This window comes from Ostrea edulis, chromosome 1 (assembly GCF_947568905.1).
Source record: "Ostrea edulis chromosome 1, xbOstEdul1.1, whole genome shotgun sequence".
In the NCBI taxonomy this organism is placed as follows: domain Eukaryota; kingdom Metazoa; phylum Mollusca; class Bivalvia; order Ostreida; family Ostreidae; genus Ostrea; species Ostrea edulis.
In genome coordinates, this window is record NC_079164.1 from 90,792,906 (window position 1) to 90,819,608 (window position 26,703).

At 36.3% G+C, this 26,703-nt stretch overlaps 1 protein-coding gene across 3 annotated transcripts; it reads right to left on the reverse strand.

Moving 5' to 3' along the window:
- Positions 1 to 671: 671 nt before the first annotated feature.
- On the reverse strand, positions 672 to 13,124 carry LOC125674948 (synaptotagmin-1-like). 3 transcript variants are annotated; one of them, XM_048912366.2, is made up of 7 exons: positions 12,326 to 13,097; positions 8,118 to 8,174; positions 7,429 to 7,660; positions 6,913 to 7,058; positions 3,953 to 4,435; positions 2,778 to 2,895; positions 672 to 2,603 (listed from the first exon to the last, which is right to left on the reverse strand). In XM_048912366.2, exons 3-7 carry the CDS (start codon positions 7,586 to 7,588, stop codon positions 2,293 to 2,295), a joined length of 1,218 nt encoding a protein of 405 aa, XP_048768323.2. In that variant the 5' UTR covers positions 7,589 to 7,660; positions 8,118 to 8,174; positions 12,326 to 13,097; the 3' UTR covers positions 672 to 2,292. The 3 variants fall into 3 exon arrangements, with proteins under 3 accessions (XP_048768323.2, XP_048768313.2, XP_048768306.2); XM_048912356.2 differs by lacking the exon at positions 8,118 to 8,174 and having other exon boundaries at positions 12,326 to 12,524; positions 12,625 to 13,096; XM_048912349.2 differs by lacking the exon at positions 8,118 to 8,174 and having other exon boundaries at positions 12,326 to 13,124.
- Positions 13,125 to 26,703: the final 13,579 nt, after the last annotated feature.

Consider the following 26,703-nt stretch of genomic DNA (forward strand, 5'->3'; position numbering starts at 1 on the left):
CGTATTCACTTGAATGCCGTTTATCTAAAACTTGAAAGCATATATACTACTGGAAATGAATGCAGACTATTGGTATCCACATATTACATGTATTGTATATAACATAGTCGTGTATTTGATAATATTTCTTTCGCCATGCATTAATACAATCAACGACTTACCGAAAGTGAAAACAAACCAGAATACCCCCGTACACAAACAGTGAAATTTAACCGCCATTATCTGTGTCATTGACAATTAACACTGACAGTGGACAGAACATACTCGTTCACTGCTACAGTGAAAAATTTGATTCTGGATTCTATATTGCAGCAATGTTGTTAACTTTGTTGAAATAACATTTGTCTGAAACACAAATGGACATTATTGACGTCCTCTGATTTCATTGTTTGTTTCCTCCCGAATCACCAAATTCAATAATAGTAACCCTATCCATTGCTACATCTTCAGGGTACAGCAATTATTTAAAAAGGGAGGAAACAACACATTATAATGGAATGTATAAATCACAATTGTTGTTTTTTCTGGAATAAACAGTATACTCCGAAATTCCGTTCGCTCGGGGACGAACTCTGGACTCTAGTGAACGGTATGTGGGGATGGCAATTGTGTACATGTGCAACAACAGCAATATTAATCAATATGTAATATAAAGAGTACCCGCTAAAACATTTCAAGTTCAACAATTTATTTTTCAATTTGTTTGCTCCTTTTTATACATGTATAAAACAACGAACCCTAATTCGCCATTTATGCATTCTGACCATCTAATGTAGATCTACAATGTAAACACACGGAAACACCTTCAATTTCTTTTTTTTTAAAGGTAGGTGAGATATTATGATGATTTTAGCTATTATATAATAAACTGCAGAGATGGATAAATCAAGACACAAAAGTACAATGATATCTTCTTTAAACTTATCAAGGAAAATCGTACCCGCGTCCTTTGCGATGAAATCAAGTAAACATTTTTAGTCACAAATATGAATCATCCCAAAGCTTACCAATTTTAATTGGTGAACGAAGGCTTTTTTCAACAGAAAATAATTTTAGCTGTTTTCATTTGATACGAAAATGAACTGAATGCCTCCTGGTGAAATACGCGAATTTGTGTTTGGCAAAACATAGACGTATAATTACTAATGTACTTGGCTGTTGTACAATGAATAATGTGGCAGTTCTAGTATTTAGACCAAAAACTACATTTATACTCCCCTTCAATGTTCTAAGAGCCGCATCAACACAACCATGAAATATCCCGAGCCTGTGAAATCTGGATAGGGCCACCCTATTCCTTTTGCGATAACCTACTATCGATCACGACGTTTATTTTCCCAAACATCAAAATAGACGTACTATATTTATGAAGTTTCATACGCGCATTTTTCACAACTACAGTGCATCCATGAGGAACTTACTATCATTATGATTTGTAGAGAGGTCAATGGCAAAAAACATTAAAAATGAAAATAGAACGTTATGAGGATGACATGATAACGATGACGTCACTGCATCAATATGTAATCAGCCCCCGAAATCTATGCGGCCCAATCAAGGTTCCAAATAAACCTTAGTGGCGTGTGCTCTACTTTTGGATTCTATCTGCCATGAAACATGACAAGTAAAGCTGACCTAAATGCTATATAAAGTCTATATGAACGTGTGTATGTAGGATTCGGAAACCTACATGTACAAGAGTAGCCGAACAAGACCAGTTCTGTACCCCACCCCCCTCCCGATCACGGTAAAGTCTTAAATTCATTGCGGTAATCTTTACATGTGACCTCCACCCTTGTCTTGAGAATACGTCATTGACCGTTCTAGTACCTACATGGAAATTATATCATGTATATCATACAAGTTATGACTGATTAATAATTTCAAACACGTGAACAGAAGACCTTAAACAAATACTCCCATTAAATCTTAGAGCCTGCGGATGTACAATAATTTACAATTTCAGTAGGAAGGAAAACACAACGTTAAATTGTCAGGCTGAGCACATTTTAGCCATAAACAACCACAGGCTACTAAATTACACACATGTTTGGCATACACATTTCACGCAATCATTGCAATGAGATGTAAAGACTAATAGAACGTTCCGTATATGAAATTGAAGTATTGCTTTGATAAACATTCCACTGATTTCTTTCTTTCGTCTTTTTTAGTTTCAAAACACTGACCTAATGTGAAACGTAGACTACATCAAGGCATTTGGAATTATTTCCTTAAAACAATTTTCTTTAAAAGGACGGAATGAGAGACAGATAAATGTAAGCAGTATTTTCACTGTTCAGTGAGCTTATGTACGTGGAAAACTTGATTTCTTGGTGATCTGATCATTTCTGTCCAGTGTTCCTGTGCCTGGCCACCAAATGGTAAACCCACATAGATCCTGCCCAGTAATTTCTGTTCAGAGTCCTCCGTCTTGGAACATACGGCGCTGATAGCTACGTAGACATTTTCAAGTTCATGATGGGGGACATCAAACGCGAAGGATTCGTTGAATTCAGGATTAGCTTCATTTGTCTTGGTCCCGGTTTTAGTTTTTTTGAGTGGTTTTCCGTCATGCATTAAAACAACTTTGATATTTGTATCTGTAAAAAACATAATTCACATGTGAACTGTCTGTTACACAATGACAGGGGCGGCAAAGAATCAAACATTAGAAAGCATTGGATTTAATGTCTTGAAACATCAAACTTTACTTTAAAACGTTATAGAATACAAAATGAGCGCCGCATTTTTAGTTTGTTGACTATGATACGTACCAAGAATATTCTGTGATCTATTTCGCGTTTTGTAAATTTTCATCTTAACTATGTTGACATGCAGCTTTTCTGCCGTGGGGAGGTAGGTCAACCCAACAGAGACTTCCCCTGCCTCTTCCTACAAAGTAAATTTATACGATAGCAAATGTTACTCCTCAAATTAGGAGCTTTTCACACTGTAATACAGCATGGTTACGACAGTCTACGCGATAATGAATATAACAAGTTCTTGTGCTACTTTCAAACTTTCCAATCTGTCCGACATTTTATAGTCTCAGCAAGACAATAGAGAGACCGCTACCATTTGCTGATGACTTGCAATAATTGCACACGTCGTTTGTACAAAATACAACAATACGAGCTACCGATTATGTACACAATTTAGATGTCATCAATTACACACTCCAGCTGTTGACTAGAAAATGTGTATTCGTTTGTTTTATCGATCTAAGTATTGCTAGAAGCTTTGCGTTTGTATAACAATTACGATGTCCTAACATAAATCAAATAAAATTTGCATACGTGTTCGATACCCTCTAAGAAACATAAAATCAACATATACTTTCTTCAGAAACCCAATTTGGGCGTTGATGAGTGACAGTTTTACTCGTTTGTTACTTTATAGTACCCCTAAGCATAGACTAGCCAATTGTCGCCTTATACTGTAAACGAATGAATTTCATTTTCCCAAAGGAATTGTTTTCTTTTTCATGGAAACCTCATTTACAAGATGACTGCGACATCAAGATATAGCTGTAGGACCCTTGTACATGTACTTCTTATATAGACCGTTCTGTTTTCCTTTGCTTGAATTTTTTTGAAATACCTTATCTCTTTTTTAAGGATGTATGCCACACCAGAGAAATTTGATATAGATGAAAAGTGGAGGATATGTACAATAATATTTTGAAATTAAAACTTCAATTCTATTTTGTTTAGTAAAAAAATGCAGTTTTAATAGAAAGCAATATGGAAAAAAATTAAAACCCCTGCTGGACTCGAACCCACGATCTGCTGTTCAGCAGTCAACGTGCTATTCTACCGAGCTACCCAGCAAGGCGATGACTTTTGAAATGAATAGACAAATATTGCTGATATTTATATTTCCATCCATGTTTTAAAAGGAAGTCAGTCACTATGAGGATGTAGAGTACCTCCTTAATTCAAATACGTACCTCAATCGGGTCCCGTAACCTTTCCTGAAAGACTTTTTCTTCGAAATCTTCAATATGAAGTCGCTTTAACTTAAGAAGACACTCGCCAATGACTACTTTTCTGGAATATTTGTCCAGATCACACAGCTGAAACTTAATACTGACATGTTTAATGCTGGAGGCTGGAACTGAGGATTTGAAAGTTTCATTGAACGTTAGATTGTCTTTGAATTTCTGCATACGTGTTTTAAACTCCGTATCGAAATTCTCTACAGCACCGGTGAACAGTTGTCTATGCGACCTGTAAAGCCTAATCCGGACATACGGCGACAAAATGGCAGTTACATCTTCAACGTTTATGTCTGTTACCTCCATAATTTTTATAAATAAGTTATTGTCAAATCTATCGTATTTCAATGAAAAGTGCAGAGTTCCATCATGGAGCGATGTCTTGGACTGCAGTGATCCGATAGATCCATTTGGCACGTAACCTGGAGACACGGCCTGTAAAGTGAATAAACGTGTATATCAAAAACTCAGCCTTCGATATCGCTCAAATATTTTCTAAGAAATTATAATTATTTCATCTGAAGCATTTTCAAACTTTCTGCGTAACATAAGGATATGGCTGTCACGCTTTTCAGTCTACATTATCTACAACATTTTAGACATAAGAACAAGTTGAATGCATGGCAATGACCATGCCAACCTGTATTGTGCAACCTATTGACAATGACACCGGATTATATTGCGCTTTACAATAATCAATGTACCTGTACATTATTACCCCGGCAGACCTTATATCAAGCAGACCTTATATCAATCTAGAACTTTCTCAGCCTCCTAGGAAGCATACAGTGCAAGCTGCCATTACAAGCAGCAGTGAGCGCTAACATTCTAACAATATCTTTCACTGTCTATAGCCAGGTACCCCCTTTTACACTTGGGTGGAGTGAGGAAATTCATGTAAAGTGCCTTTCCCAAGGACACAACGTCAGCCTTGCCACGGCCAGGACTCGAACCCACGACCTTTCGGTCGAGAGTCTGACGGCCTAACCACTCGGCCACCGACGCCACAACTTGTATCCACCGAAACATTCAACAGAATACTAAATGTACCTCCATCACAAAAGAGCTGATATCTCGAAAATTGCGTATTGATTAAACGGATACGGAAGTACATTTTAATTCAATATTTACACTATCAAATAATCATGAGAAACTCTTTATGCGGTGCGAGAAGACCGTTAGTGTGAAAAATAGATTTAATGAACGTATCAAAATTCTGTTTTACAAATCAATTTTGTGCCGTGAGTTACTCTTGCAACAACGTAATTTCACAAACTTTACCTGGAACACTGCATGACTGTGTAGTTTTAATATCCTTATTGAATTATATCTGATTTCTAGATACATTTGTAGCTTGAACTTCGATTCTAAGGGTGATACAAATCATATGTATAAAAGTTGAAGATAACGAACAGTGATAAATCTAATAGGAAATACAAAATAAAGAGTTGAGCAAACACGGACCCCTGGACATAACATATGTGGGATCAAGTGTCTAGGAGGAGTAAGCACCCCCTGTCGACCGGTCACACCCGCCGTGAGCCCTATGTCTTAATCAGGTAGACGGAGTAATCCGTAATAAAAATCAGTGTGCTAAGAAAGGACTAGCAATTGGTATGAAACACGTCAGACAGCATTTGACCCAAATTATATGTTATATTGTTAAACTAGATCATTTATAACGACCATATGATTTGCAAAATGTTGACTTTAAACGAGACTGTTGAAACCCCGTAACATGAACTGGTTTGTCAGTAGCCTGCCTCGATTTAAAACCTGATGATACGCAGAACAAACTCTTGTGTTTTGAACCAGTTGAGAGATATAAACACCACATGCAGGTGATAATGGGATATTGCTAAAATAGATATGGGAAGTCATCCTGTTTGTCATAACGTTGAGATGTCAGCTTGTCGTTACTCTTCTTTTTCAATAAAATATCTTGGGAATCCGTGGTGTCTTTTATTTCGAGTTCACAGGGATATATCGAATCGACATATGAATGAAAATTATTGTTGTTAATAGATATAAAGCATCGTGGATATATCTAAATGTCGAGTTGAAGACCACAGCAAGACATTTTTTTCTTCTCATGTAGAAATAAAATCTGCTTCATAAGAACACAAAACCATGTCATCTAACAAAGGAGCACAATTCGTGCCCATGGGAATTCCAACAGACTGTTGGAAGACCTGATCACCAAAGACTACGAAGATATTGTCAATGAGGAACTCCAGCACAGTTTTTATATCAACTTCAGAGTACTTGTGTGTGAAATCAGAGTAATTTTTGTTTAACAAAATGATTTTTGGATGACTGATCACTAGATATGAATATTTCCTTTTTCTATTTTTGTTGAAGAAGCATTCTGTATGTCAAAAAGTCTAGACTTTGATTCATCGTTAGGAATGGTCGTGTAAAGTGTTGAAAAGTCTTACATTTTGATGTTGGTTTGAGAAAAGTTTTGCGATTTCAAATTTACTAAAAGTTCTTTTTAGAATCCACATTGATTTACTAAAATAAAAACAGATCGAGAATCGAATCCAGGACTCTCAATCGCGAATCGAGCGTATTAAGGATGTATGCTACACCAGAGAGAAGTCAGCCACCATGACGATGTAGAGTACCTCCTTAACCACCAAGCCGCCGCGATCGGGGAAGACATCGAAGACATGTGTACGTTCCGACTGTTTTGTGGTTATCAGTCATTATCAAAATGTGTGAATCTATATATATTTCTTTCAGCATCGAAAACTTTAGTAAACATTCTTAAGAAATTAAGACACTTGTAACGGTATAAGCAGTCAGCATTTGGCATGTACATGTCGAGAAGAGTGTTTACAATTCCTTTGTCTTATACAAAAAATAAGTTCAAACCAAACTAGCAATGTCGCTGTGTGAAACATATTTACCCTTTTATGTTCCCAGGAGCTCATGCCGCTTGCGTCTGACCATTCGGAAGATTCTTCCTCCTTTATAGACCCCATGTAAGAATGTCTGTCCTTCTTGGATTCCAACATAATGTCGGTAGATCCGTATTTCATCAGCGGTTTTCCATCTAAAGAATCGTAGACTTATAGTGTATACATGAAATTTCCCGGAACATAGACAAATGTCACATTATATCAAATGCTTAAACCAACTGCACATATATTGGTCTAATTTCCTATGTTACAAATACATGTATTGGGGACAAGTTTGCATATTTTCACTTTCCAATTAGGGTATAATTTTCTTGAGGAGTACCTACATGTATATATAATGTGTAATCTAATAATAACACTATATACATGAAATATTGGTAATTAAAGAGTACTACTGAAAAGACTTAGCGCACATTTAAGAATTAAGATATTCAATGTGAAATCAAACATGGCTGAATATTGCTATTGGTAGTAGCGTTATCACTGACTTCGGAACACCTTTACCTTGTGGAATCTTTTCCCGGAATGGACAGTACTGATAAAGGCAGCAATGGGGAGAAAGTACACACATTAACGTCACAATAACCAGCACCATAAACAGCGCCACTCCCGCCAAAATCAGCAATTTATCCCACACATCAAGGGCAACTAACTCTTCAGTCATTCTGCTGACTTACAAGTACTAGTGAATTATGTAAGTGACCATGCTGTCCAACACGATAACTATATGTGTCACCTGAAATTAGAACATTCACATGATATACTGAGAACTGTGCCGTAAATAAGAGAACTGTACCTATATAAAAGAACAGGCTGATGTGTTGAAAGCGGCTTTGAATTAGCACTACAGGGCGATTTAATACAGATGTACGTCAAATTCATTTAAACTCGGCCATGAGACTTGCATGAACATCCAATGATGGTACAGTCCTGCATTTCAAAGTGTAAATAACTGATATAGATCAGATACTGCGTCATTTCCTTTACACGTAGTATCGAAGCTGGTTCGCCTATTTAGTATAACCCGTGGGGATCCGGGTTAGAATAGATCCTCAATACCTCTTGTTTGTCGTAATAGGCGATTAAATGGGGTGGTCCTTCGGACGAGACCGCGAAAACCGAGGCCCCGTGTCACAGCAGGTGTATATATGGACCTTTTGAATCTTCCGATAGGATGGGGAACATTTTCTAACCTTTAAGCTGGTCTTTGTAATTAGTAACACACAAAATCCCTGGTGGTTGCCAAGACCCTACAGAATAATGTAAGAAAATAAAGTGCTTACCAATGTTTAACATCACTTGTTCGGTTCATCAGTTTAATTTGATTTATTATTTCTAAATCCTGTGTATCACACATATGTTCTTCGTTTAGTGATCGTTCAATGATTCACTTTCATATAAGTGAGAGTTGGACGAATGAATACATATCGTTTGACCTAATTTGTTGATTTAGATCAAACCACAAAGCTGACTTTTAAATCTGGTGTCCTTTTCGCCCTAATGGTTTAGATCCAACGAAGTGTCAAGTACCCCAGGACCTATTGATTGAAACAAGAGCAGGTCAACAGCTGGGGCCTTTGATATTTAGTACTTCAATGAAATAAATTATCGTAAATCCCTTTAAGAAACTTTTTTTTTCCTAATGAAAATTAAAACAAAATTTATGTTTTAATAAGTAAATTGGATACAATTTACCGTATGGAATGTTATTGAATGCCATGATTTCTCAATAAAGGTAGCTCATTACACCAAGATTTTTTTATTAAGTACTTTTTATGACACTTGTGTCACGAGATGGCGATTTATATAGTTTGTGAAATTATTTGTATCGATCGATTTAGTTTTAATTGTATCTATTTCAAAGAGACAAGAACACGATTAAATACGCATCATTTGAATTGTGGACATTGGAAAACAATCGATCGATTTGTTTGTCTATCATCGTACATGTACATGTAGTTCAGGTTATCGGGTTAGTGACCCGCAGATCGCGAGTTCAAATCCGCCTGTCTATTATTCATTTTTACTGCAATAATTTTTTGAAAACCATGTATTTAATCCAAAATTGCGTATTTTTTGCCTGTATGACATATGTACTTTTTAAATATCAACACATCTTTCATAGTCAAGCTATTTCGCACTGATATGAGAAACTCTTTTCAAAGTGCAGTGAGCCAACTAAGTCCAAAACAATGGGGGAAATTGTATAGAGTTATGTAGGGTGGGGTGGGGTAATATTTTTTGAACATCATCGAATTTTTATGTCCCTTTTTTATTTTTAGAAATTTAATATTTGCACTTATTACAGCCGAACTAAGCCCAAAACTCTTTATCAATCAAGCGTTCATAATCATTGCTTCTATTCAAGTGGACAGGACCACGCGGTATATCATTAGTACGTGTATTTCCAGAGAAAATTAGTCCAAAGGTCATAGAGCATTATCTTGTAAAATAAAGGGAATAATTATTTCTAGATAAATGGTTTACATGTAATGTTATAATAACAATTTTACAAAGGAAAATGATATTTCATGATCCCCGGCATTTTCGCACCATAAGGCTGTATTGCCATTTACATAGTGTAGGTCCAGTAACATGTTTGGTTCATAATCACGCTGAATTACAAACATCATTGGTACAAATCATTTTAATATAAAAAAAAATGTCGTATTTTTCGCATAATTACAGAACCTTTAGGGGATAATTGAGCTAATCTGTTCCAGGCGACATTTGGCAGGTGTCGTCTGCTTCTCGTTCTAACATATAACCACTGCTGTTGCAGTGGTCAGCGCAGTACATTCTAAATAATGTAAACTGTTCACAGAAACTTATCAAATTATACGCACCTTAGCAAGGGGTAATCAAAATAAGTTCAATGAAGATTTTTAATAAGATATTGTCCATTCAATGAAACAAATCAAAGAGGAGCTTGAATTAGATCTGAATGCCATAGGCAATTTCAAAAGTACAAATCAGATGAATCATTTGATTGCAACGACATGTACGAGTTGCTTTTGGAGGGAAAACCCGAATTTCACATTACGGCACGTTGAAGTAGGCCTAATTGTACACGAAATGGCGAGTAGTCGCATCGTAAACTCGAGAGATGTTCCGAATTTCCTTCTGTGCTCAGTTTCCAAAATTTGTCCTGTCCGTGATAACTTTATGTTAAGACATTTAATTAAGACCGTGATTTCTAACTACAAATCCTACGTGGAGGGAACAGGAGATATAATGTTACAATATATGTTATAAATGAGAGGTATAATGTTACAATATATGTTATGAATGAGAGGTATAATGTTACAATATATGTTATGAATGAGAGGTATGATACAATATATGTTATAAATGAGAGGCATAATGTTACAATATATGTTATAAATGAGAGGTATAATGTTACAATATATGTTATGAATGAGAGGTATAATGTTACAATATATGTTATAAATGAGAGGTATAATGTTACAATATATGTTATGAATGAGAGGTATAATGTTACAATATATGTTATGAATGAGAGGTATAATGTTACAATATATGTTATGAATGAGAGGTATAATGTTACAATATATGTTATAAATGAGAGGTATAATATTACAATATATGTTATAAATGAAATGTTTTGCGACGTAATGTTTCTCGGACAGCTATACGGTTGACAGACTACTGCGAAGATAAATCATTTATACAGAAAGGACAAAAAACTAAGTAAATCTAAAACGACTGAATACAGATTTAGGCAAAAATGAAAGTGGTATTCAGCACATGTATATATGTATACAACAATATTCCGTGTATACATAGCTTAGTTTACAAAATATCATATATCCTTTCATTTAACAATCCTTTCATTTAACAATTATTCAAATTCAGAACACACTATGCGCTATTTTTACTGAAGATTGATTGATTGAATATTGTTTAGCGTCCCTCTCGGGAATATTTCACTCATATGGAGACGTCACCACTGCCGGTGAACAGGTTGGGAACACTTCCCCTATAGCGAGATATTCTCGCTAAAACGCGATTATCCCTCTTTAGCGAGAAATAAACATTACCACAAACAGGTGTTTCTGCGTCTTCATTGAAAATAATGTCAAATCCCGTGCAACGCTGAATAAGTGCGACACGCACTCAACATGATGCGAATTGTTTCTATGAAATTGACAACATAGTCATGAAATTGCATGTCAAAGTTGCTGCGTAAAAGGGAAGCAGTCTGAAATCCAATACACATCGTTCGTATTTTTGTTTTGATTAATATATTTGCAGAAGTATCACACATTTTAGCACCTTTTCTTCTTTTTACGTGAAACACAAAGAGATGTATTCCACGGGTGTTTTTCTCGGTTGTACGGGAAATATTTATTCTCGCTAGAGAGGGATAATCGCGTTTTAGCGAGAATATCTCGCTATAGGGGAAGTGTTCCCAACCTGGTGAAGGGCTGCACAATTTAGGCCTATGCTCGGCGCTTATGGCCATTGAGCAGGGATGGATCTTTATCGTGCCACACCTGCTGTGACACGGGAACTCGCTTTTTGCTGTCTTACCCGAAGGACCCACCATTTAGTCGCCTCTTACGACAAGCAAGGGGTACTGAAGACCTATTCTAACCCGGATTTGTAGGACTTTGATACAATGTAAATTATTACTGAGGTTATAGGTACAAGTCTTAAAGACATTACTGTGCTTCAACTCAAATATAGCTGTTTATATGTACATGTATACGTACGTACATAAATATGATTATTTAAAATCGATAATTAAGTGTCGGAGAAAAGATACCGATCCTACATGTACATGTTCACCTGATATTGAACCTGTTAGTGGTAGGTGAGAGGCGTGTTAATGTCTATAGAATTTACTGAAGATTTGCAAATAAGATTAAAAGGCCTATGACTTTATCAGCAAGTGAAACAGAAAAATCATTCAGAACACTGCAAAAACAATTCACTTTGAGACTAATTTTTTCTCTCATTCAAATCTGTATGATTTTACAGGAAATTTAATGCTGTAAAATGCATTGCTGCAAATTGTCCCAAGTTTGCAAATGGAATATAAAAATCTTTGCACAAGGTTAGGTTTTGCAAGAAACAGGTATTTTAAGTTCCTGTGTTATGCAAAAAGATGTATGTGTGTGTAAACATTATGCAAACAGGTATATGTGTATGTAAACATTATGCACACAGGTATATCTGTGTGTAAACATTATGTACACAGGCATATGTGTATGTAAGCATTATGCACACAGGCATATGTGTATGTAAACATTATGCAATCAGGTATATGTGTATGTAAACATTATGCAAACAGGTATATGTGTATGTAAGCATTATGCACACAGGTATATGTGTATGTAAGCATTATGCACACAGGTATATGTGTATATAAACATACCTTAAATTAGAGCTATCCACCCAGGGAAATTATTCTCTCTAGATCTTCAATTTAAGAAGGTCTTCGTCTGAACGAACAGGATTAAGAAATAATCATCCAGTGGAGGACAAGAGAAACAAACTCGCTTTCTACCTTCGATGGTACATTCCTCGGGCGTGTACTTCTAATCTCATGCTTTACAATGCTTTACAGTGTCTACCTGTGTAAAGATAAGCTTGCGCAATATAAGAGTTTCCGTGATTTTGTTGTTTAGATACGTCACACTTTCACCTCCCGGATACAACCATATAACAACTTACATGTACACGTCCGTCATCAACATTCTCTTTTAGAAGAAAAAAGTTAGAAAGTTCCTGCACTGACATCCAATCATTTCCATCCAATACACATAACACGGTTTCCTTCTCCACGGTATGCCCCTCGACTTCTCTAAAGAGAATACACGGGTCATTGAACAAATTCCATTCCTTTTAAATACAATTGAAACTGTCCCAATTCAATCGTGCACGGTAGGTATTCATCTGTTTTAGGATCCGGTAGAGCTGTCAGTCTTTATCGGGAAGCCTCGTGACTCACTGGCAACAGCTGGGTCTATTTCTGCTATGATATTGTCGTACAATACACCATGATCCAGGTCGAGATCCTTTAAAATTGTCTTAACATATCTCATAAGTGTGATGTTTCTTACTGTATATCTACAATCAAATTAATTCATTAATGATTGGTCTCTCGCATCCATTCACTATTCATTTTAGTCCATCGTTCAAAGCTGTTGATTTTATGACACAGACGGAAGTTGTGAATGACATGGAACAGAACGGGACGTACTCGTATGTAATTGGTACAATTTTCTCTCTCAGTCAGCTAAATTATTTGTTAAGTTGAAATCAATATACATGTACTGGTGTATGATAAACCGAGTAAAGACCAATTATAATTTCAGATAAGGAAACAGTTTCATATACCGTAAAAAGAATGCTACACTTGGAATGATACGCTATGGTGACTATTTCCAAGTTTTAGCCGCACTACCATGGCAAACATGACACAACCATTCCTAGATTCACCATTAACCCATACGATTTGCTACTTATCGTTAACTAAAATGTAAATTTGTTTGATAGTGTAATTATTTTTTTCTAGTTCATTTCATTCTTTCATCGAAGTTGTATCAACATGTATATATAAAATCGTCCACATCCTGGAGGTTTTTACATATCTTCAGCGACATCTATATTTGGAGTTATTTGTTGTTATATACTGCTGCAAATCCAAAACTCATCAAGGTTTTCAATTTTGTAATGAAACACTAAGTTTTTTTCTGAAATTTGACAACAGTCTCATCTCTGAATTTAGTTTTAATACTCGTGTGATAGATATTTAGGACTGAAAGGAATTCCATGAACCATGACACCCTCTATCGAACGTTCTGTGTATGCTTTTGACCAGAACCCCCGACTGACATGTATAGGTTTTGAAAGACACCTCATTGTTTTTTATAACTCAGTAACCAGCTGATGTTCAGGATTGAGTAAAGAAGTTTAGGTTGCCTGGGTAACTCAGACGACCTATTGTGATTGGTAGTTCTTCATCGTAGCCCGTCGTCTGTTAATATTTGAACATCATCAACTTCCCTGATCACATGGTAAGTTTCCATCAAATTTGTATGGAATTTATTTGGGGTAAGGTAACCTAAAAACAAAATTGTGAATTTTTACATGTGTCAAACACAAAACATGCTTATAAAATGAACAAAGCTTTGGAATAATATTTCCCAACAACTTTTTATCTTTGGTAACACGTGGTTTCTCAATACAATTGTTTGCAGTAAAAATATTTCTCAGACCATCTTCAACATCTCTCTGCCAAACAAGTTTCAATTGTTGTAGATTTAGGTCAGAGCCTGCTATATTTTCTGCAGTAGCTAATTTGAGTACACCACTGGCAACAAGACAATGAAGGGTGCCAATATTTTTGGCATTGGCAAGATTGAACTCTTCTTGTAAAACATGACAATTTGATGCATACGAATGTTTTACATAATCTGCTTTTGTCATGCCACTTGCACACAAAATCTTAGCTAACATTTTGACATCATCAACTGCATCATGAGCATTTTAAGATTCCTGAAAGAAATAGTCTGCTAGAAATTCTTGCTTATAAGAACCAAGTTTTGAAACTTTTGAACGCAATGATGACAGAATTCACAAATACTAAAGCATGATTTGAAAATTCATTCATAATTCCCACTTTACATATAGCATAGGATAGAACACGGAAGTCAAAAACTCTTCCATTGTGTGCAATCAAAACAACATTGCTAATGTTCTAAATAAAAATGAAAGTGCTTCTGTTATTGATACAGTTGGCACTTGCTTTCCGTGTACAGTCATGTGTTCACCATCCCAGGATATACCAGTTATCTGCTCAGCTTTTTCATTGATGGGTACTTTAGGTGAAACATAACATGAAAACTCGGCATCAGGATTCATAACGTGCGCCGCAATCTGTGTGATATGAGGCATTAGTCCACGCTGAACTGAAAAAGATCCATAAAATTGAATTGAAAACTTGTGAAAACATATTTATATAAATTATCTAAATACATGTAATTTACTCTAAATACAGAATTGGTAATGGTTTTCAAAACTCCAACAATGAGCCCATGGACCACATCACTCACCTGAGTCACCCTGGCCCATATTTGTAGATTTTCCTTATATACTTTGATTCCCCTATTATGGCCCTGTATCATATTAAATTTTATACTCGCATAGGTATACATGTATATGTTATCTATATATGAAGTGTAACAATATTGTCATTTCTGACATAGGTTTCAACATTCTAACATTACATACCCTAGAAATTCACCATCTATAACTGCAGTACCCAACTCCTCATCAAAAGTAGCGTGATGGACAAATGGTGCATTGTTTTTTCCATAGTTGAAATGTCACTACAATGAATATTTTTTTAAAGGTACATGGCATATTTTAATTGTTTCACTTATTCATTTATAATTTTTCCTGAAGCACACAATTGATAAGAGTCTGAATAAAATAAGAGGGCACTCACTTCAAACGAGTCCATACCTATCCACTCATATCAAAATACAAAATGAAAGTATCAAATAGCATAATACCTAGTATTTTATGTCGAGTCGCATACAGTATGTGCCTACATGATTTCCTGTATCTTAAATTGACAAATTTGTGATAAACTACAAATAACAATTATGTCAATCTTTCAAACACATTGATAGGAGATCAAGCGTTGTAAGGAAATTATTGACTCGTTGTGGGCCTCCAATCGAGTCAATCATTGCTACAAAACATATTCAGTAAATTTCAAACCTTCTGTGGGTGGTAATTGAATATACAAACAATAACATTGTAAAATTTCTCAATTATAAAAACACAGTACATACCTGCATCTAACTTTGTGTTCACTGTAAACATTATCTGTCTTCTTGTCGATGGTTCGGAGTATGTACTGCCATATGGGATGGTATTCAGCTGCCCGCAGTTATTACACTGTACATGTATATACAAATACCCCCCAGTCCCATCTTCATTTCACCTTTGATAGTCTCATGTGCAAGATATAACGATCCCATCCTACAGAACAGACAGTGGCTTAAGGAATCGACCAAACATCTCAATTCTACAACCCGGCTACCCTTTCCCCAATCTTCCGTTTCTATCTTTTTTGAATTCACTAACCGTGATATTCCCGGACAACATTCTTCACATCTGTTGTTATCGTCGTGAAAATGTCCAATGGGGTAATTATGTTCAACAATGATGTTTGTGATACCCTTCTGTCGTCTTGTGCTGTCTTCCTTCTCCCCTTTTTTTTGACCGTATCAGACGTAAAACGATCGCGTTTGTCCAGCACGACTTTTTTTCAGGAGCGCAGCCATTACAGATTTTCCCACCATCTCGTGTGTGCGAGATTTTACGGAAACATCAAACTTGAACGTATTTTATTTTTTAATGATTGGCAAACAAAATAAAATATATAAAAAAATAGGTATTTATTTCATTTTATTTGTTTATTAGAATACTTTTATTAATATCCGACATACACCGATATGTCCCGACATCGTCTTTTTAGTCACGTGGTCTAATGAGGTTCGGATACCTTATATATATATATATATATATATATATATATATATATATATATACATGTATATATAATGTTTGTGAAATATTAAGGAAATATATCGCATAATGGACTTAATAAATAATTTAATGATGAAAATGAAAACAGTTATTGCCCTTGGATTCAATATTTTGAAACATATAATTGGTTATTCATATATAACTTAGACTTTTGAAATATTTTATGGTTAACAAGATATTTTACAATAACTATTGAAAAAGACTCCAACAAAATTTATGTTCCTGTCATGCATAAATCTTATTGAATGATTGACTGCGAAATCTTATGACGTCACAGGAGGGTGGCACTACGTTAAGAAATGAGATATCATTTTTTTTTTAGTGTTATTGAAATATGGCATGAAGTTGGTCACGTGATCAAATCCTATAACGCCTTTCTAGATTTGATCACATGTTAACTTCGTGTCATATCCAAATAACACTAAAAATTATATTCTATTTCTATGGTGTCCGGATAGGGACATTTGCAAAAGCGTGAATGCGTTTTAGTCACAACACGCCGTCACACCAACAAGCAACGCACCTTCGCGCTCTCACGCCAACAAGCAACGCGCCTTCACGCCGTCACGCCAACAAGCTTCGCGCCGACAAGCAACACGCCGTCACGCTAACACAACTTTACACAACTCGCCTTCGCGCCAACAAGCAATGCGCAGTCACGCTAACACAACTCGCCTTCGCGCAGATAAGCGCGAAATGTGTAAAGTTGTGTTAGCGTGACTGCGCGTTGCTTGTCGGCGCGAAGGCAAGTTGTGTAAAGTTGTGTTGACGCGAAGGCGCGTTGCTTGTTGGCGTGAAGGCGCGTTACTTGTTGGCGTGACGGCGTGTTGCTTGTTGTCGCGAAAGCGTGTTGCTTGTTGTCGCGAAAGCGTGTTGCTTGTTGGCGCGAAGGCGCATTGCTTGTTGTTGAGAAAGCGCGTTGCTTGTTGGCGTGAGAGCGCGAAGGTGCGTTGGTTGTTGGCGTGACGGCGTGTTGTGACTAACGCGCAGTCACGCTTTTGCAAATGGCCCTATCCGGACACCACATATTTCTTATATTCATATTTGCATTCGATTTATCTTTTACCGAGCCTCCATGCTCGTGTAGCAGATGACCGAAATAACGATCGGGCGACAGAAAATATAGTTCGTCAGATTTTTATCAAATAAATAATGAGGAACAATATCTAAGAAAACGTAAGATATAAATATTTAATGTAGAAGGTTAAAAAAGACAAAACAGATGTAAAATAAATGTAATTTAGAGCGTAAAGTTTCCTGAATCGAAGACAAGAAGAGCGGAGTAAACTACATATGTGATGTGATTTGGTGGCGAACAGTGATGGAGAAAACGTGGCGTTTTCCTACTTGAAGTTGAAAATGCAATTGTTGAACTCTGATTTCAACAGAAATTCAGAACATTTGAGCGAATTGACGGAGGATAGATGGATCAAGTTAATGTTAAGCTCTTGGTCAGGTTTTTGGAAGGGAACAACGGCATGTTCATCGATAGGACTCGTGGTTGTAGCCTTGTAGGACAGATTTAGATGAAGTGCAGGTAGTTTGCTTTTTTTTTCTCTAGGGTGTGTAAGAAAACATAAATACGAACTGACAGATAGTTTTGTTCACTTGAGAGATTTCTGATTTTAATAAAGACTCGAGCCTCAAAAACAGTCTCACTCTTGCCGAGTAATGGCCGTGGTGGTTGTTGCCTGGAAACAACAGATTATCATCATCATAAAGTCCTATAGATCTAATTCTCTCAATTTCTTCGCTTCCAATATCAAAGTTATCGTATGAATTCGCCATGTTGCAGAAGGTGCAGTTTAGTAGTTGCAGACAGTATTTAAAATGAAACTACTGAACGGTTTGTTTAATGTTTCTGTTTTATAGATTGATGAAATTCCTGTCTGTTTACAAAATAAATTCTGTATAAATATTCTAATGCGTTGTTTTTAAATTTTGTTTCTGTTGTTATGTCATTTGAAGTTGCGGATCCAGGATTTCCGAAAGGAAGAGTGATGTGAGGGTAGATTATTAGCCAAAATACTGATATTCTGGGTGCCAATCTGGACTTTTACTCAAATTATTTCTATTTTTAGTTCATCTGAGCTGAAAGTTTAAGTGAACTAATCTGATCACCGGATGTCCGTCGTCTGTCTGTACGTCTGTCTGTAAACTTTCACATCTTCATCTCCAGAACCACTAGACCAATTTCAGTCAAACTTGGTACACATCATCCATTGGTGAAAGGGGATTCAAGTTACTGCAAATTAGGGACCATGCCCCTTCAATGGGCAGATAATCACTAAAATGCAAAAATAGAAAATAGAGTAGGGTAATTTAAACATCTTTTTACATGAAAGCTTCCTTACATATTGCAAATTCAAGTTTGTTCAATCATGATCCCGGGGGTAGTATGGGACCACAATAAAGGATCAAAGTTATACATGAGATTATATAGGGAAAATCTTCCCAAGAATCACTGGGATAGAAAACTTCAAATTTACATGAATCCGATATAGAGTAAATCCCAGTTTGTGCATTCATGGTGCCCGGTAGTAGGGTGTGGCCACAATGGGAAATTAAAGTGTTATATGCTGATATATGAAAAACATCTTTTAAAGAATCTCTTGAACTATTTAAGCTAGGGCTTTTATATCTTGTACATACCTATTTACAAGAAGATCTTTCATGTGATGCAGTGGTGTTTGATCTTGTGACTTAGACCTGAAAGTTTGACCTACTTTTGATAGAAATATTGCCTATTCAATATCTCTTGAACTATTTAAAATAGGGATTTCATATTTTGTATACAGGTTTCTCATGGCAAGGTCTTCATATCATATCATCATCAATGTCCTTGTGACCTTGGTCTTATCCAGAACAGCAAGATCATGTTAGTAATTTTAATCTTTAGGTATCTCTGTACTACATGTATGTCAATTCATTTTCAGTTATGCTGTGATCCTTTGGGGCTTGGTTGAGGCCACAATATGGGGTCAAATTCTTTTCATTGGAATATAGATTGATACAAAAAATTGTTAAAAATCACAACAGCTGAACAATGGCCGTACCAAGGTGACTTAGGTGAGCGATGTAGCACATGGGCCACTTGTTTAAATTTGTAGCGAAAAGGGGTAGGGTCTCTAAACCCCCAACTGCATTGCCAGGTGAAAGTACCTGACTTATGAGGGGATGATTGTATTCATAAGCAAGAAAAGACCGTGACCAACTTCATGTTATATGAAATCGAATGTCAATTTCATTAGTATTGTCATATAAGGAAATACATTGGCAAATGTAAATATACATGTATGATGTTAAGTTCTAATTTGAGTCTGGTTACAGTGTATTCATACAATGTTTGTACAATAATTCTTTCTTGTACTCTCCCTGTCTGGATTGCCTGGCACAGTTATTGGTCCCACAGTTCTCCCTCGATCTTGTTGGTCGTTTCACATATAGAGTCATGATGATGATGATGGTCAGTATTCATTGATATTCAAATATGTTTGAAAAGATGCATTTCATCCCTGGTTCTGCTTGATATATATGTACTTACACATAGACAATCTGGGTCTCAAAAATTGAAAAGGGAAGATGATAGGTGCAAAGAATAGTTTAGGCCCATTTGGGGAAAACATTTCGGGTAAGCTTCAATTATTTAACCCTTTCGTCTCTATCTTGGCATAAGATTATATTGTTTATAACAGTTACAAAGAAAGAAAGATTACTCTAATTATCTGTTGTGAAATGTAGCTTTGGTTTTTATGCAATCTTACCTACATATGAATAAGGACACTTGGTAGTGAAAATTTATGTGGATACTGCTCCCGTTTATTTTCGTATTGCATCTTATTTTTTTGTCTTTATGTGGTTTGGATTCGCCAAAAATCTTACTGATGGCAATTGGATAAAGTAGGTTGATATGATTTTCTACAAGAATTGGTTAAATAAAACTTGTTGGTATTTAATTTTTGTTGTTGTCATGAATATAAATCCTTCGCGAATAATAGAAAATCAACAACAAAATCACATTTACCATGCAGACTACACATTTGATCACACCGAAATAAGGGTTTCTGTGTGTGTGTGTGTGTGGGGGGGGGGGGTTAATGATTATCGTATTCACTGCATTTTCTTCCTTAATTAATTCTAAAATACTGATGACAAATTTTGTAAAAACTGGCTATGACGAATATAATTCATATTAATGTCTTGAAATTGTTTCTGTATTAAGATATACAAAATGTCCGTGAAAACAGAGTTATTGCTCTTGGATTCAATATTTTATAACAATTTAGACTTTTGAAATTTTCTATGTTTTACAACTAAATAATCTTTAATTTTGCAAAATCTTGTGACGTCACTGGATGGTGGAACTACTTTAATTGCTATTATTTTTTGTATGCGAATTTTTCGTATCAAATTCGTTTTACAGAAATGTATTTTGAACAAAACTGAAGATAGTGCACTGTTTTGAAAAATAAACTTCCCGTGTTATTCATTTATTTGAGCCAACAGAAAAATCACACAAAATGATGTCACAGTAGTTTGCATTAAAAAAGTTCGCACCTGAAAGTAGTAATGTCAATATTTGGGAAGTGTATTTTTGATTTCTACATTGAAGGAGTATTAGGAACTGGAGTCATAATGCTTGTTATTGAGGTACAGTGTTTTAAACGTGACCTTTTTGCACTTAAAATTTACTTAAGATTTCTTCATTTAAACTTGATTTGTCTGTTGGTGTCAACACAGTATAAGCAACTCAAATCAATCATTACATAAAATAGATACATAATCATGGCCTCTAACAATACAAATATTTTAAAAATGTTTAATACAAGTAATGGAAATAATAAATAACTTTTTAGCACTTGATATACGGAATAATTCATGAAATCGAATTTGAGAGTTTAAAAGGACACATTCGATGCAATGTCAATTTATAAGATTTCAGATAATTTCCAAAGTCTTGTCTTAAAATCTAGAATGGCACTCGGTTCTAGATTCAATTTTTCCATTATTGGTCAAAATACTGAATTTTTATACAAAATTTCGAGTAAATAAATTTAGACTTTTTAAAGAATCGATGTTCTGTTCGGATTGATTGATTTAATATTATTGTTCTGTTCGGAAAAACATATCAACCAAATTTATCAATTACAACATTTGAACCAGTTCCAAGTCTCAACTACTTGTATCATGAATTGAAAAACGAGTACTGTAATACATGTAGAAGGGTATAAAATAGAAGATTTATTGGATGAAACTGTAAAATCATGTAGATATAGAACTCTTTGATTAATCAATCATTCCACTACAAAGCAGTCCCTGCTTAACCCTTTCAAAATGGCACAAACATTTTCAACTGGATAGGGTTCAGTAATAGATGTGTAATATGTTTACATCAATAGGATCAGTATTGAACCAGTAAATACATAGTAATAGCATCCTGCGCAGTTGTGCTCAAAAGCTCGAGAATTTCTTTAAGTTTTTGTAACTATGGATGAAACGAAGAGTGATGAATTTCATATATATCATAGAGTATATAATTGAGAGTAGGGCAAACACGGCCTCCTGGAAACACCAACCTAGGAGGAGTAAGCATCCCCTCTTCGGTCACACCCACCGTGAGCCCTATGTTTTGAACGGGTAAAAGAAATAATAAAAAATGAATTGCATATACATTTTGTATTACTGAACGTAAGGAATTCATAAAAATCGAAACCCCTCAGTTGACGCTTGCATATGTCCATAAAGAAATGTAAATTTCATATTTATTGCGATTTATCGCTCTTGTTCCATAACATTCGTATTTATATATGATGAAAGCTACATGTACTACGTGTGGTAGATTTTTTGGGAAAACGCATAAAAAGTAAATTTCAGTTTTTTAAAATACACGAGAATATGAATTTAGTTGCTTTTTGGGGAAAACGCATAAGAAGTAGATTTCAGTTTTGAAAACACGAGAGTATGAATTTAGTTGCTTTACGCCAGCATACATCACGAGTCTCGTTAACAAGAACACATTATACTATCCAATAGACGCTCTGTATAGCAGCACTTGTCTCCATCTTGAAAGCCTATGGCTATTTTTGAAGCTCGCATGCATTTTATTTTTCAAAATCCGCAACTTGCTCTACAGTTCTCATTCAAAATTTGTTATATTACTCTATTTGTTTGTAAAATAAATGACAATTTCACCAATATTTTCTCATGGATAAATTGAATTGTTTAAGTTGAATACTAGTATTCAACAACAACAACAAAATAAATAAATAAACCAAGCGGCGGAATGCCAAACTTTTTGTGAGAAATTTAATCCCGAAATTTGTGGGGATAATAACCGTTACTCACACATAATCCGCACCCCCCCCCCCCCCCCCCCACACACACACACACCATCACAGTACCATGCGTGGGGATTTAGACACTGCGCACAATCAAGAACCCTTTCTGCCCTTCTTAAAACTTTATATTTCATATGGGGCCATCCACCTTCGGTCTCAGCTACAGACCTTTGCTGGACCATGCATATGTTTTCACCGGAATTTCTTCAGCAACTGACCACATGTCTTAATTTCGTATTTGCACCCATCTATATGCTAGGAATCATGGTGACACCTACATGTTGTATATCAGCATTTGTATTAAGCACTCAGCTACATTTGACATGTATCCTAAAATTATTGTATACATTTTTACATATGTAATATCACTTCAAATATGGGGTATTTCCATTTTTTAAAACAGTTGAACCGGGCCTATCGTGCGAAACTGTCCCCTGCTACCTTTAAAAATTGTGACATCTCTTTTCATTGACGTTGAGGTTGTGAAAGTCTGGAGAGAGAAAACAGAAGTACCTATCTGAATGCATTAGCCATCTGAAACGTCACACTGACAGGAACTTGAAAGTAATGGTGTCGGATTGCATTACATACCATGGCCAAGGATTATTGACTTTGATAGACAGAAATATGGACAGTAAAAATATACTCACAATCAATGAAAACGCAACACTGAATAATATGTGAATAAAGTTTATCAGAAATTTTATTTGCATCATCTAAATCCATTGTCAGCTTCACATGGTTTTGAGAAGTAAACATCTTGTGTTTGAAATTGAATACTTGATTGTACCGTGTATAACAACAATGAGAAGCACGACAACCATTGAAATCAAAATTCTAAAATCAGTAGCTAATCTGTCCTCCGCCTGCTGCAACACACGCACGGCATCTTCTAGGCATAGAACGGATTAGGCGTTGTATTTGGACTTGCGGTATGTTCCTCCATTCTGCCTGCAATGCTGCTTTTAGCTGCCGACGTGTCTGTGGCTGCGGATGACGCTGTCTTGCCGCCCTACCTAACTGGTCCCACAACTGCTCAATTGGACTCAGATCGGGTGAAAACGCCGGTGTATAGGCAAATTTTGACTCCCATAGAAAAATGACCGGGGGTCATTTTTCGACATCGAAAAATGACCCCCTAGCCGTAGAAATATTGGATAATTTTATAGAAAGAAGACCCAGGGGTCATTATTTTGCGTGTCATACCTGAAAAATAATGACCCCCGTAGAAAAATGACCCCCCCCCCCCCCCGCCTTTCTTAGCAGATTGATTTATTTTAAAGGAGTTGATACGGGTTTCCAGGTCATTATTTACCCAGAGTTATCGTTCCTGCTGCTCCTCTTATCAAATTTATTCCATTTTTTTTTTCACGGTTAATAAAATAAAAGTAAGAACTAGTTCATTGAATTTGAGGAAAACCCACTGTAGGTTCTATGACCAATTACAACTGGGAAAAAACCCGCATATTTCAGGGACGGATCCAGGGAATTTTTAAAAAGGGGTTCTACCATAAATTTTAGTTTTCAAAAGGGGAGTTCCATTCTCAAAATGTGTTATTATTACCTCATTAAGCACCATTTTGTAACGATAGGCAGAGGTACAACCTATATAACCTCCACACCTCCCTCTGAATCTACCAATGTATTTATGCTATCTATTTACAGGTATAGATCTTGTGTAATCAAACACACACATAAAAAAGAGCTGCGTCTAAATACAATACTTCTTGTGTCACAGAGAGGCATGGGATCTTCTTAAAACTGATGAATTGACATACATTTTTTGCAACTGAAGTCAATAGCTTATTTCATTTACGCATCATTATCGTTTTTCAAGAATTTTGAAAAATGAGTAAGTGTTGATAGAGGTATTATTGAGTATGTGAACGATAACTTTGGGTAGACTATAGCATTTCACTGGATAATTTATGCCTATCAGGGGTGTAGGACAAGGGGACGGGGGCACGTGCCCCTCACTTTTGGAAGATGGGGGGGGGGGGCACAAGTGGGTTTGTGCCCCCTCACTTTTTTAACACAAAATTAACATAGATTGATCAGATGAGAATATACCACGGTTAAAAAAATACTCAATTCTAATATGCAGGTTCTCAGCACTCAAAGCAATATTTGTTGCATGTACATAACCTATTCTCTCCGAAACACATTTTTTTGACCGAGTTACGTTTTAAACCGTCATAAAATTGTTAGTTACAAGAAAAATGTTTCTTTGTAAAATATTTATAGCTACATTGACTATATGCAATTCTGAATGGGTTAGCATAACACTCTAACCTTAATAACAAATGGGGACAAGGATTTCACAATTATGGTAGTAACTACTCTGTGTATATCAAATCAATTACGCACTCTGTTTGCATGTTATGGTCCTTAGTGTAGAATAAACTAATGCATGTTTACAAATGTAACTAAAGAGCCCCCTTCCACGCCTGAACCCATATTCCCTTTATGGCAAGACGATTGCATGTATCTCGATATAACTATGCATGTATTTACTCGTAATAACGAATATAACTCGTTGTAACTAGACACTTATTTGGTACGAGTCACTATTTTGTTAAAACAAGTATATTCTTATTTTTGAAACAAAATCACAATCCCTAATATGTTTTAATCTGGTTACGTTTCATATGAATGATATAGATTTACTTATAATATGACAATGTTGGACTGTCTCCCTTAGACATTACCAGAGAAATAATCCTTAATAGAATTTACAAGGGGGTCATTATTCTGTTTCCTAAACGTGAAATGGACTTATTTTTTGAAAAAGCCATCTTTTCTACGGGCAAAAGGGGTCATTATTCTACGACGAATAATGACCGGGGGTCACTTTTCGACGTCGAAAAATGACCCCCGGTCATTAATCTATGGGAGTCAAAATTTGCCTCTACACCGGCCATGGAAGCGTGTTGATGCCTTGTTGACGTAAAAAGGCAGTCGTTAGACGGGCAGAGTGGGGTCGCGCATTATCCTGCTGAAACTGAGTGACATCACGATGGGCAGCAAAGAACGGGACAACTGCTGGCCGTAGAACTTCATTGATGTAACGCTGTGCAGTGAAAGTGCCATCAAGGACGATAAGAGGTGTGCGATGACGAAAGGAAATGCCACCCCATACCATTACGCTCCAGCCTCCCCGATCTATCCGCCTCCCAAACACAACAATTTGCATAGCGTTCACCTCGTCGACGCCATATACAGATACGTCCATCATTGCCGCTTAAATGAAAACGAGACTCATCCGTGAATAGAACTTCCGTCCATTACCTTTGCAACCATCGATGACGCCGTTGGATCCACTGCAGCCGATTCTGCCGCCTGATTACCGTCAAATTATTGCCTCTAAACCGTCGTCTTGAGTACAGACCCATAGATCGAAATCGACGTCGCACAGTTGACGCAGACAGACGTCGACCAACTACGCCTCGTATATTTTGTGCCGCCGTAAGAAATCGGTCACGGAGATGACGTAATTGGATGAGACGGTCCTGGTTTGGCGACGTCACTCTAGCTCTGCCTGGGCGTGGTCTGTCATTAACGGAACACTTTAGTGCAATCATCTGGGTCAGTCTAGTGATAGTCGAGGGGGAACAACCCATCTGTCTAGCAATTTGTCGCGCAGACAGGTCTGCAGCTAACATACTCTTTGCTTCATGGCACTGATTTTTACTCAGCCTCGGCATATTTTCAAAATGAAACGGTTTATCAAAATTTCTTTTTTGGGATGAAAGCTACACACATGCAAATCGCAGAGTCTGGTCAAACATGAATCGACTCGCTCGGACAAAATCATTCGTCGCTGACCAATACCCAACAAACCGTATCTGGA